At 34.6% G+C, this 15,072-nt stretch overlaps 1 protein-coding gene across 1 annotated transcript; it reads left to right on the top strand.

The window, feature by feature from the left end:
- Window positions 1-13,578: 13,578 nt before the first annotated feature.
- On the top strand, window positions 13,579-14,793 carry LOC139854242 (F-box protein At5g07610-like). Its single transcript, XM_071843559.1, has one exon. It carries the CDS (start codon window positions 13,579-13,581, stop codon window positions 14,791-14,793), a length of 1,215 nt encoding a protein of 404 aa, XP_071699660.1.
- The last annotated feature ends 279 nt before the right edge of the window (window positions 14,794-15,072 follow it).

Here is a 15,072-nt window from a genome sequence, read left to right on the forward strand (position 1 = left end):
TTGTATGATAATATGTGTTGACTTCTGTGTTTAAAGCTTTGCATATTTGAAAATTACAAAAAAATTACATCACCTTTCATGTAGATATCATAGTCTAATTGTATCTAGATCTTCGGATAATTGCATGCGAATGTGACTAGCTAAACTAGAATCGAATCTGCAACTTGCTCTCTGTGTTATACTCTGTGATTTGTGTTTATTGAAATAGCATGTATGATTCTGGAATATAAATCTTTATATGTTATGTGGTATATTCTCAGTTTATTGTAACCTCCAAAACCTTATGCATTGGGCACACTAGTGCCATACTTTGTGTAACTTCTGAATTGAGCTAAAAACTGAACATTCAACTTGCACGAACAAACTGTACAAATTGGCTAAACAAAAATTGCTCAACTTTTTATATGTGTTAGTTTGACTTGTCCTTGAACTATGTCCACTGACCTTGTGTCAATTTCATGTTCCTAGCTCCGGTTATAGCCAAAACGAAATCAGTGCGCGGTCAGAAACTGACTTGATAAACTACAAATGTACCCCTTCTGATTCCTGACTTTTAATTATCGTATGAGACCCTGGCCAGACTTTTTGGAATTGATTTTGAGTATAATTATGATCTGGAGTTTTCCATGTTTACTTGAATTTTGTACTATGAGATAATATGCTAAGTTTGCTACATGTACATGAACTTTGTGCACAACGATAAACTGAAATTGTGAAATTGACCTGCTATGATCTAAAACGTGTTGTTTGACTTAGGTTTGGCATGTTGACCAAAATTTGACATGAACCTAATGATGTTGACTTTAGTTGAATACTTTGACCAAGTTTGACTTTCGGTTTAACTTCGGTTGACTTTGTTTGACTTGCATGATCTAGTTGATTGTATGTTGACTTTTACTTTGAAACGTGTCGAGTCGAGCAATAAGACAACTTATACTATGAAACCATATTTGTTTAAGACATATTTATTGACCAACTTAAATACGTATACTTAGGTTGCATTACTCGGTTATAATCTGTACAAGTTTTGTCTGTCATCCAAGCTTATTCAAAGGTGAGTCTACAATACCGCTTTTTACATGTTTTCAGGGATGAGAATACACGCTGTTATACTTACATTATAAAATTCTTTTGTATTGACACGAGTACTATATATGCATATTGATTTTGTTCACAAAGCCTCTAGCTTGAATACTTTTAATACCGTCGGTGTAAGCACAATTTAGATGGACGGATCCGTTAGGTTGACAACCTCACCCTACAATATTAACTGTGGTGCATTTACTTTGAACATTAGAAACACTTGAACAAGTGTATAACATTTTATGAGGTAAAGGCGGGTATAGTGGTTTCTATACTCGGGTCATTGCTAGTATTCAGGTGCTCATAGATTATGCAAACGTTTCGCAACTTGGAGTTGTACTTGTAAAATCTCGTGGTTAAGGAAACTAAACTATTTTTCTGATAACTATTTTCAGATACTTTTACAACATTTAAACCTGCAGATTCACCAACATTATTGTTGACCTGTTTTTGCGTGTTTTATTCTCAGGTCCTTAAGAGGTAGACTTCCGTTGTGTTTACTGCATGGTCTGGCTTTGGAGTCAGCATAAAGAACATTATTTACTTTCGCATTTAAAACTTTTATAATTATTTAAATACTGTTGGCTTGTGGTTACGATCACAACAGTGTTTCTATTTTGGGGTTATTGACTTATGTTTTGAAAGTCAACTTTTAATAAAATTAAATGCGATTGCTTTAAACGTCTCATATAGAGGGCGTAACTGTTAACTGTGGGACCTGGATTAACACGCCGTCAGATGGAAATTTGGCGGGGTGTTATACTCTCCACCACCCAAATCAATGGGCTCCGTTCCGGTTGTACCGGCACCAACAGAAGGTTCGGCAGCAGTTGCAAAACAAAATTTTTTTTTTTTTAAGAAAGTCAGGCACGAGACAAATCACTGTAGCAAGTAAGGTGGGTTTCTCGGAACAAGGCGATTACCTTTGGCTTTCTTCATCCGTAGATGAGGAAGCTCGTGAATCCTCCTCTTCACAACTGTGTGCCCTACTGGCACATTCGGACCAGGGAGAACCAAGTCGGTCCCATCACCGGCATTCTGCACCAGGTCCTGGGGAGCGACATCCGGCTCGCCTCCCGGATTGACCTGGACACTCTCCACCCGAATCTCCTCTAGATCACCAAAAGCCATAGCAGTAGAAAACTCCATTACTGTTGTATGAACACAAAAAACAAAAGAGGTTAGTATACGAATAATAAACTAGGCGACGTAACAGTTGGCAAGGATCAGTCTTCACCTGCTCCATTAAAACGAAGGACATGCTTAGTATTCGGATCTGGCCATTGGTGACTAACTCCTCCCAATACAAGCATGGCCTTCGGATATGGCCGTTGGGGAAACATAAACTCCCGGATGGCTAATATGCATGCCTTCTCGGCAGCATTCAGACTTGGGATCTTATTAACCCCCTTTTTCACATTGACTGCCCATTCGCAGCGCTCAACAAATCGTGGCGGTAGCCCTTTGATATCAACAAAAAAGAAAGACTCCCACCACTCCTTTAACGAAGTATCCATGTCACCGGTAAAATTGAACAACGCTCTCCGTTTAATGGAAACGGAGAAACAGAATCGAAACATGCGAACGGTTGGAAGAATATGATAATGATTAAGGTACATCTCCCACATTACCAATTTCTGGTATGCATGGGGATGTACCTGGGCAGGCGCTATTCCGTAATGTGTAAAGAATTGATACACGAACTCAGAATAGGGCAACCGAAAATTTCCCACGGTGATGGTTGCACCATAAATGGCAACCATGCCCGGTGCGGGCTTGTGGGCCCGGCTGGTGGTGTCAGGCACCCTCAACGTATAACGGGTCAAAAATGAATACTTACGTACCAATTCGTCAAAGTATTCATCGCACACTTGACTCATAATACCACTAACGTCTACAGAAGGCCTGGCTAAAGTTTCGGGAGCGTCTACACTAGTAGAATTGGAAGAATGATCCACCGTATATTCGAAAATACAAAAATACAAAGTAATAAAAAGAAGGAAACAGAAAAGGTACCTTCTTTCGTGAAAAACTGTTGGTTTTTTGAAGAAGAAACGTTTAGGGTATGAAAGCTGTAAAAAGTGAAAATATTGGAAAAGGGAAGCTATTTATAGGTTTCAAGAAAATTGATCTAACGACTCAGATCAAAAGATGGGTTAACAAAAGCAATGATTAAAATTTTAAAAAGTAGTCCCTCGAAGCATGATTAAAATTTGCAGAAACTGTCTTTTCACGCTGACAAGCATTAAATGCACATCCAATCGGAAGCATGGTTTCGTTTTAAAGTTTGACGACGGTAACCATTCCGATTACCATCATCAAACTGGGGGGGACTTAATGATACGCATAATGACCCGTCTCAAAACAAGTAGCATCCCGGCTAGGATCTTACCCGGCACGGTCCGTCCCGGAAGAAGGGCCCCTTCCCGACGTCATCCAGCATCATCTCAGCAACTTGATCAGGAGATTACTTTTGAACATACCTAGGAGGGACCACGCCGGACAAACGGCTAGTCGGGAACACCATATAAAAACCCAGCCCGGATGGCATGCACGTTTCCGGCATAATGTAGCTAGTCATGGTGACTGACACCGTGAAGAAACACTTGGAGTAAATAGAAAGCAAAATCTTCCCGGATAGACTAAGTGCTCCGCAATATCCTCACCGAAACCAACATCCTGCCGGGACCGTCACTACTTCCCGTTTCAGTATTTCAATCCGGTATAAAGATACCTTCCCGGGACAAGCACGCTGTCCCGGAGAAAGTGCACTATCCCAGAACAGACACTTCATCCCGGAATGACTACTCGATCCCGGAACAAACATGCAAGCAAGTTGCATGCCACGTCAGTCCACGAATCTAGGAAAGTTTGCTAGGATCTGCTCGATTATTCCCATGAAAGGGACATGTGCCATGTCACCCCTCGAGATTGGCAAAGTTTGTTACAACCATGAAAGGGACATGTGCCACGTCACAATTCCCTCATAACATCTATAAATACGTGAACAAGATCATTTATTCCACAACACTGGATGCATTATTGTTACTCTGCTCAAATTAATTACGGTAGCATTTCTCCAGTCGTTAATACAATTTCGATCAACACTCCGGTCTTGATCGAATAAGGTTAATTTAGTCGTTTGTTTTACGCCCTTGAAATCCAGATTTCAAATCAGATTTCGCACAATTATTGGAGATAAAACATTCGATCCATTCTCTTTCCCGAATCAAGCACTCAAATCCGAAATCTATTCATACCCGATGATTTTGGTTTGATCATTCGCCGTTAAAAAAAAAGTTCTTTATCTTCTAAGTCGCCAAAACCATTGCTATTTAATTTCATCCACCAGCAATTTTCAGAACATAAGGCCATCATCTTTAACAAAAGCAAAAATAGATCTAAATCGGCAACTTTCATTATCTTATCTTCAACATTGTTGTCATTTTGACCAAATAGCTACCATAACCTGCAACCTGCATCATATTTACGTTTTCCAATTAACAAAGTAAGAATTGAACAGAGATAGAATAACAACACCGTAATAAACTTTTGTGTATTTACCTTATCGTGTAGAAACAGAGATAGTTCGATCGAACTTGTGATGGTGATGAACAGAGAGATAGAGATATTTATGTGTTGGTAAATATGAAGTGAAGATTTTGGTAAAAAGAGGTAAAGGAGATAAAGGATAAAATGAAGATTTTGATTATTTAAAATTTTATTGCTCTCGCCATATCTTTAAAATTTTAGTAAAAAAGGGGTTTCGAAGGATCGAAACCAGTTTTCTTATAAAAGGGGTTTAAAAGGTATACTTTGGAGACCTGTTTTTTCAAAAAAAAAAAAAACATGTTCCGAATTTCCACCCAAAATGAAAACCAGTCTCTTTCTTCCTTTGAAACCGGTTTTTTCAACTTGCTTTAAAATTAAAATAGGTTTGTATGAGGGGTTTGTATTGTCAAATGTGTACTAGTGAATCCAGAGATTGACAACCATGAAAAACGAATGATAGTCTCAGATCGTGGGTAAAATGGTTCGATCAACAACAATCCATTCAACCTAGGATGATCAGCCTTTAACTTATCCAAGTTATCGGTATCTTGATTAACGATGATAACCCCAAATGTGTTCCATCTAATTATTTGGATAGCGGTAACACCTCTTCAATCGGTTAAGGCAAGCAACAATTATATCGTTAGAAAGAGGCTGGGAAGCTTCAGTCTATTAACAATAGCAAAACTTAAGTTTAGATTGAACCCAACCTCTTTCGACTCGTATTTAACAAACCCAATTTTTCCGAAGGCATCTTGTAGAATGGCTTTGTTAAACCCTAAACACAACCTTCCAATGAAGATAGTGATTTTCTTGCCGGAACTAGAGTTCCGCGGAATCAATGATAATGAGTAATATCTATACAGTCATATAAACTTCTAAAATGATGATGTTATCATTAAGTTAATTACCCTTTTAATTTTCATAATGATGATGTTATAATTATATATTAATTTAATTAAAAAAATAATACGAAATCTTTTAGAAAATGAAATACTAATATCTCCTAAATTGTAATTTTAATTTTTCTAAAAAAATTTAAAAGGTATTTATTATTACTAATAATTATTAATATTATTAAAAATATAAATACTCAACTTTGAGCGAACTTTATTATTATTATTTACTTTTAATATAATAATTATAATTATAATTATAATTATTATATTATTAATATTCAAATACGGATTCTTTTTACGAATTTAATTACGTTACATATGTATGCGAAAATATATGTCTCTATATATTTGTAAAAACAACAACAAATTTCTTAGTCAAACGGATCATTAAAATAAATGACTTTAGCATTTACATTCACTTAGTACCTAAAACATGTCATTAAATTGTTTCACTTAAACAAACCCGTGATTTCACGGGTCATTTCACTGGTTGTGTTATATAAGTCTTCATGTGAATACTAGATCTTAATTTTTATGTCTTTAATTAATAACTAAATGATTAAAATTAAAAACTTAAATTTAAGAGTAAATTATACGAATGGTCCCTGTGGTTTACGTTAAATTATGCCGGTCATCCCTAATTCTTAATAGTTATACCCATAGTCCATGTGGTTTTAAATATGTTTGGCGGTGGTCCATTTTCTAACATTTGTTAACTTCTTCTGTTAAATGATGACATGTGCCATGTACATGATGGGTAAATAAGTCAATTAGTCACTAATGAAGATCCACTCCATATGTAAAGGATTCAGATTCCAAATCTTCAAACATATACGTGAGATTTCAATCAATCTCCCTATATATTAATAAAACGAGAGTTGGATACAAGACAATTGCACAGATCTATCAATCTGCCCAACAAACCATACCAAAACCATCCACCTACTAAGAACTACTACAAAACAAACTAAAATAAATACCTAGTATCAAACAAAACATGTTATGCAACACTTCATTCCTCTTAAAGCTCTCTCCACATAGGACACCATCACTTGATTTCCATATAAAATTTCATATTGTTCCATTTTAGGTCCCAAATTCCAGCAACCTTTTCCACATCTTACCTTTTGACTCAGTAGAATGATTACATAATACTGCAAATAACGAAGCCATAAACACTTGGAGAAAATACGATGTCAATTGTAAGTGACTGGTACGGAGAAAAATTTAAGGTTCAAGCACAATTGTCCAACTATACAGAAAGAACCTCATTATGAACAAATACGATCCTCTAATATTAGGTCCAAACGAACCAAACAAAGGTTATTATTGCATAGCTTTGCATCACCAATTATTTGTTATTGGTGTACCACTACTACTAAAAGGTCCTTTGACCCTAAAGATAATACTGCTATTATAACGCAACCAAATGCAGATCCAATACAAAAAATCTATGTACTCGGTAGCCTTGCCTTTACGTCTGCTGCTGGTTTCAGAAAGATAACAAACCATTGAATCAACATCATCACCAAATACGTTGTAAGCCTCCATTGTCTGCACATTACTCTGAGAGCTTCCTCAAAAGCGCATGAGAAACTGATAACTGAATTAATAACTCAACAAATTCATCAAACGTAAAACGAACCCATGTCCGGTATATCGATTCTGGATCTTCCGTAGGTTTAGCAGAAGATGAAGGTAGTTGAGGAGTAAGGGGGTGAAGGAGGATTGGAGTGAGATAATCGACTCAATGATATATTCAGGAGGATAAGAGGATGCAGGATCGAGAATTTAGAGTAGGATTGGGAGGTTGTTAATGTGAGTAGCTGTTGAATAATTGCAATTCATCCACACAAAGACTACCATCGATTGGTGATTTGAAATTAATCCTACAATTGGAATTAGGGTTTTTTTTTTGCGATTGAAATGGCAGGTCAGTGGCGATTGGAATGGATAAAGGGGACGATAGGGAGGTTTTATTACATTAGTAAGTAGTGATGTTACCAATAAGCCCATCATGTGATTCTCACATGTTTTTACTTAACGGACTAACGTCAATAATTAAAACAGTGCCGAACAAACATAAAATCACAGGGACTAGCGGTATAACTTTTAAAAGCTAGGGAAGACCGGTGTAATTTATGTTAAACCACAGGGACTAATCGTATACTTTACTCTCAATTTAATTAAGAAAAATGATATATACGTCGTAAATACCTTTACAGAAGTATCACAGTTGGACTCTATATAAACTAGAGATTACGACTGCGCGCTAGCTAGGGTTCTGATTTACGTATAACGTTTTACACTTTTATACGATTCAGTGGATCATATTATCAGAGTTTCATTCATGGGCTTAAAATGATACGCCGTTTTCGAAAATCCCTTGCCGGAGGTTCATCTCAACATCATGTTATCATCGAATGCAGTAAGAAACTCCCTCTATCCGTACATATAATCAAATCCAACGATGACCTTTTAATCGAAATCTTGCTCCGTTTACCAGTCATCTCACTTCTCTTGTTCAAATCCGTATCCAAACGCTGGTATTCTATTATCACAAACCCTAATTTCACTGTACGCCATCATCCTAAATCCAATCATGTTTCTGGTCTCTATATTGAGCAGCCTGGATCATCTTCTGTGTATGATTTTGTACCGTTTGATATCAGAATTCCGGTCATTAGATCTCCGCCATCTAACGTAATTTTCGGGCGTGACAGCGAAGTCGTAATTCTACAGTCTTGCAATGGGTTGTTTTTGTGTGGAGGGACTTGTGGCTATTACCATCACTATTAGTCTATTACTATTACGTGTACAATCCAACCACTTATGTGTATAAGAAGCTTTCACCGTGTCCCATTAAAAATGGTACTATGAGAATGGCTTATGATCCTACAAAATCACCTCATTACAAATTGGTGTATGCTAGACCTAGTGATAATAATCATGTTCTTGGTGTTCAAATTCGAATTTATACTTACTCTTCGAAAACAGGAATTTGGAGTGATTGCGGTGGTAGATATTGGTCCAAATCATTAGATTTTAGATTTTTGAAGTATGGAATATATTGGAGTAATGCTATACATTGGGTCGATCAATTGAATTATAAAAAGTTATGTTTGGAGGATCTAGCTATCACAAGTGTACAAGCACCTAGGAAGCACTATTTTAAATGCTAAGTTCTTTTAGTCTCGTGGTTGTTTGCTTACTAGTTCATTGACCCGTGAATTCACGGGTTTGGTGAAGAAATCTATATTATAATAACTTTTGTCATTGACACATGTTAATTAATATTTATTACTCTGAATTTTGTAAAATCAACTGAATTAAATATTTATAATACATTCATAACATAGTAGGAATTTCAAATAAGACCTTTTTTGGTACAAATAAACTTTTCAATTATATATGAAGGGATGTGATGACCATCTCAAGCGCTAACACAATTAACAATTACTATTTCTAATCGAAAAAGCAAAAAACATAGTGTACCACAAATAAAGTTACAAACAAATATCAATTAAAACTGCATTAAAAGATAACATTGGTCTTCATTCCATTTTTCATCATTTTCTACAAATCTTCTATCTTCAAACCATATATTTCTCAGGACAGATGCTTGCATAACACTTTTTAGGGACAAATTTGACCGACCCACATAACTGAGTTCCAATTGCCAAAACAATACAGTTTTCACGGTACCATTTGTGTGGCACTAAAACAACCATTGCAATGACATTATACAAAATTATCACAGAAGTTGTGGCATTCTTAGTTGCACATTATTCTCTTTTTAGCTATAAGAACAAAGTGCTTATATGCATACTTAGTTTTAATGTTCATATCCTAAAGCCTATTCACGATGAACAAATTATATGGAAAAAAGGATAGTCAAATTATAAAGATGGGGCATGGGTTATTACCACTTCTACACTGGAGTTTCTGTTTAATAATATGCGCTAATCTGGATTATTTTAACTAACCATTTTAACTAACTCATAGGTGATTTGGAATGTAGCAAATAGCAGTTTTTATGCCGATACATCTTAAACTTTTTGCAACATCTGTACATATAAAAAGCAAGCCACATGCCCACATCAACACAACTTTTGTGGCATCTGATAATTATCATGTCATAAAGCAACATGAATTGTGCATACTATTGTACTTTGTTTTTAGCCAATTTATATACAAATGAGTTGTTAGTATTAAGTTTTATATCATACAGATTGACAACTTTCCTAAGTAGTCAAACTAACGATCAAACAAAAAGAAAGAACACTAATGAATTAATGTCAACAACAAAACTGCAAAGGAAATTATATATATTTAAGAGGAAGGTTAACAAAATCGTATCACACATGTATGAAAGATGGAAAGAGCTTTGTTCAGAATATGATGTAATTAACCATAAGTTATAGAGGAACATACACAAACATAAAAACAAAACTCTTTAATTTCTTACCGTAAAGCTCCATCGAATTCTTTAATCAAACACAATCGATCGACTTCTTTAAACAAACGTGATGAATGTCACTATACAAATAAGAACCAATTAACAAATTTTAAAAAAATTATTAGATTTTTACGATAAACCAATAAAGTTACCCTCAAATCAAAAAATCATAGCACTGATTTAAGAAATTCCTAGCAAATCAAGATGGTTACATGTATTTTTCTTTAGTTACTTTTTTTTACCATTAGGTTAAAAGAGGATCTGCTACACAAATGGGTCAAAAACATGCAAGTAGGAGAAAATAGGAACCAATAAGAGACATCAATCTTTACGAAATCAGTTAAGCAATAATAGTAACTCAAAGGCTACAAACACAGGCAAGACATTGAAGTGCAAAGATAGTAAGATTGCAAAGTCAGCTACCATAACAAATCTGAACAACAGTTAATACAATTTCGTACCTAAAAGATGAATTTCTTCCATTAATAAAGATTAAATAGCATGCATCACCACCTACCCAAATAAGAGAACGAAATTAGGGTTTAACAGTGTTTTTGTTTAGGGGATGACCAAGTTAGGGTTTATTTGGTAACCCACAGAAAAGAAAAATAAATAATATTATAGAAGAAGATGAAAGAGTTGCTTAAAAGCTCCTTTAGAATTTAAAAGAGAGTGAGACCAAGAAAGCAAGAAGATGTAGAAGAATTTAAAAGAGATGTATGAGAAGATGAAAAAGTTCTGCAATTCCATCTAAAAAAAAAGGGTACACGGAGAAGATGAGAGGAGTGAGATATGGCCAATTAGTCTAAGCTTCTCATGTACGCTTTTAAAAAATGAAAATATTATAATAAAATAATTATGACATAAGCATGGTTAACCATTAAATAATTTTACAACCTTTAAAGCATAAGTTACAACCATATGAAGCACGTAATGACATCAGCATTAACTCTCTTTTAATAGATAGAATAGAATTGTTTGTGTGGGTCCTCATTTTAGTCTTCGTCATGGCGACTTAAAAGAGTTAAACGTATACGAGATGAGTAATGAGCGTACTGAATGGTCGATCAAGTACATTGTTCATCTTGATGAAGCGATGAGATCGTTTCCTAAAATTTGGGTGTACCCTTATAAGTTTGTTTTGACTAATGTGTGGTGCATTGTATTAGGCGAAAGAGAAGAGGATTCATTCATGGTTATTGATATAGATGGAACATTTTTGCAATATAAAATCATGTCAAATACTCTACACAAGCTTCCGTATTTCAAATCAGTTAATCACTGTCCTCATAGCTTTCAGTTCATTGCATCCTTTGCAGGTGTATGAATTATGATGGTGTATTAATTATGGTTTCTTTGCATCCTTTGCAAGCGCACGGATCTTACTCGAGCTTCGGATCAACTGCAGCAAGTTTTATGTTCAATTTCCTTTCTTGATGACATAGTGGTATCTGCTCTCTGTTTTCTTATTAATTGTACTATTGATTGATGTTTTGTTACACTTTTATGAGTTGTCATAAGTTCATATAGATATACTCGTAGTTTTTTTGGATTTACAATTAGTTGGTGGATAATATTCCTATTCAAGTTTTATGGTGACTTTGGTGTTGATTCATACGATCTGTATCAACTTGATACAAATTGATATAAATTGATTTAATTAAATGAATTACACTTATTGGTGATGACAATTTTTCGAGGTTTTTTTTCCTTGTTAAAAATGAATATTGGTTTGTGTTGTTTTCATTCGAGTGACCAATTTGGCTGATTGAGAAAAAATTAAATTTATCAATAAACAGTAATTGTGGTGTTTTTGATCTACTGCGTACTTTTGTTCAATTTATGAGTAATTGTGCTGTTTTTGATCTACCGCAAATATTCTTTTGTTCAAGTTGAATTTAACTGACTCGGGCAGACCGCTGATGAAAGAAAAGTACCAACACCATTGATTCACTGAGACGTGGACTTGGAGACAACTTAAACCGCCAGGATACATGCTCTTAAATGACATTGCTTGGTGAAATAGTAAATTGGATCGAAGGATGCTCTAACGAGTTTTCCTTGGTGTTAGATCGTCGATTTACCATTCTAAATCATTTATCTCCTTATGACTTCCACCAAAATTTCAAGACTAAGAAATATTGGCCTACCTCCTAAGAACACAGGACATAGGGCTAAGGTGAACCAAAAAAGGATATTTTGTGTATAATCATGGTTCACCTTGAATGTTCTCTATATGCATCGCAACATCATTATCCAACAACACTGAACAGCCTTACTATTTCGATAAAAAAAAAAAATGCAAATCCGAAGTTTGAAACTTCGGATTCCTGTACATAGACAAAAAGCACACAAACCGAAGTTTGAAACTTCGGATTTGACAAAACTGAAGTTTCAAACTTCGGTTTTACCATTTTTGTCAAAAAAATATTTATATTTTCTATTTTTGAAAATATCCTAACTAAAATTACTATTTAAAAAAAAATAAAAATCCACGTTGCTTGGCAATGGGTATGGCAACGTAAGTTGCTTTGGTTGTTTTTAATTTTTTATTATTTTAAAAATATAATTTCTTTCCCTTTTAACTATACCAAATATATTTTAACACATCATCACACAACTCCTAATCCATACCAAAAATCCACACCACCAATACTCTACATCAAAATCCACACATTCTAGTTATTAAAAAAGTCCAAAAAGCAACTCACACCACCAACTCACGCTCCTTACCACTACAAATGGTCTTATAAATAAGAGAAACGACAAAATTTGAAGTATGTTAGCATATAAGTTAAATATTTATTTTAATCCTTAATTTTACTTTATCTTACAATCATGTATAATTGGATCTTACAATCACATGATTGTCATGAAAATCACACCTGTATTTTTTATTCTAGCCAATCACATGTGATTGTCCAGCGTTTTTAATCTTACATATTAATTATATTGATCACAACACTCAGATTTATCCTCTAGTTTTTGAGTAAAATTAAGGATGAAAACGAATATTTTCCGGTAAAGTTAATATGGATAGATACACGGTGATTAAAATTTATTTTATTTTTAATGGAGGATTTAGAATATATTAAAGGTTTGAGTTGCTTTCAAATACCATCAAAATTATAGCAGTATATCTAAAAGCTATATTTGATGTTTTTGAATTTAGGTTAGATAACTATGAGTATATCTTGTCTTTTCAATTATTGATGAAAAGACTTTTTTATAATGTTATCGTTATTTTTACCCAAAAAAAAAAAAAAAAAAAAAAACGTGTACTATATACTTAATTATTATATTTAAGAGTTCTTTAAAAATATTTTTAACCTATTTACTTTTATTCTATTTAATTGATTTTACTTATACACTGTTGTACTTTTTTTACGTTTTCATGGATCATATTACCCGAGTTTCATTCGTGGGCTTAGTTTCTAATATCGCTTTTAGGGTTTACGTGTTGTATAAGGTTTACCTGTTGCATAAATAAATGTAATATAAATATAAATATCCAATTATAATACAATCATACGCGTTTAGTTTCTAAATATTCAACACATATAGGGTTTCGATTTACTTACACCCATGGATCATATTGACGGAGGTTCATCCCAACATCGTGTTATCAAACGCAGTAACAAGCCCCCTTTTTCATCGTTTCATGCAGTCGAATCCAACGACGACCTTTTAATCGAAATCTTAATTCGTTTACCCGTTATCTCAATTATCCTATCCAAAACCGTATCCAACCGATGGTTATCTATTATCAGAAACAATAATATCACTTATCTACGCCATAAATCCGATCCTGCTTCTGGTCTGTATGTTGAGCAGCCTGAATCATCATCATCATCATCATCATCATCCTCTGTGCATGATTTTGTACCGTTAGATATCGGAATTCCGGTTGATAGATTTCCATCGAAACTAATTTTGCGTGGCCTTAAAATTGTACAGTCTTGCAATGGGTTGCTTTTATGTCATGGGGATGATTATCAGCATCTTTGTTCATATGTGTATTATGTGTACAATCCAACCACTAATATGTTCAAGAAGCCTCCACCATGTCCCATTCCACATTGTCCCGATAGTATTGGTACTATGAGATTGGCTTATGATCCTACAAAATCACCTCATTACAAATTGGTGTATGCTAGACCTACTGGCAATTATAATAATCCTGTTCTTGGTTTTAGAATTCGAATTTATACTTACTCTTCGGAAACAGGGATTTGGAGTGATTTCGGTGATAGATATTGTTCCAGATCATCAGATTTTGGATTTTTGGATTATGGAATATATTGGAGTAATGCTATACATTGGGTCGGTGATTTGAATTATAGCAAGTTATGTTTGGAGGATCTAGTTATCACAAGTGTACTGGCACCTGAGAAGGAGTGTTATAATCGACAGTTGTTCGAGTCTCGTGGTTGTTTGCTTATTGCTTGTGTGTGTCCTCGTGTTAGTCTTCATGATGGCGAGTTAAACCAGTTAAACGTATACGAGATGAGTAATGGGCAATCTGAATGGTCGATCAAGTATAGTGTCTGTCTTGATGAAGCGATGCAATCGTTTCCTGAAAATTGGGTGTACCCTTATTTGTTGTTTTCGGCTAGTGTTTGGTGCATTGTATTAGGCGAAAGAGAAGAGGATTCGTTCATGGTCATTGAATTAAATGGAACAGTTATGCAATATAAAATGATGTCAAATACTCTACGCGAGCTCCCTTATTTAAAATCGGGTTATCTTAATCACTGCCCTCGTCGCTTTGAGTTCATTGCATCCTTTGCAGGTGTATGAAATATGATGCTGCATTAATTATGGTTTCTTTGCATCCTTTGGAGGTGCACGGATTTTACTTGAGCTTCGGATCAACTGAAGCAAGTTTTATGTTCAATTTCCTCTGTTGATGACATAGTGGTATCTGCTCTCTGTTTTCTTATTTGTACTATTGATGTATTGGTGTTACACTTTATGAGTTGTCATAAGTTGTTCATATATAGATATATACTCGTAATTTTTTTTTAGCTTTACAATTAGTTGGTGGATAATATCTTGTTTAAGTTTTATGGTGACTTT

This window comes from Rutidosis leptorrhynchoides, chromosome 6, assembly GCF_046630445.1.
Source record: "Rutidosis leptorrhynchoides isolate AG116_Rl617_1_P2 chromosome 6, CSIRO_AGI_Rlap_v1, whole genome shotgun sequence".
NCBI classification, from domain to species: domain Eukaryota; kingdom Viridiplantae; phylum Streptophyta; class Magnoliopsida; order Asterales; family Asteraceae; genus Rutidosis; species Rutidosis leptorrhynchoides.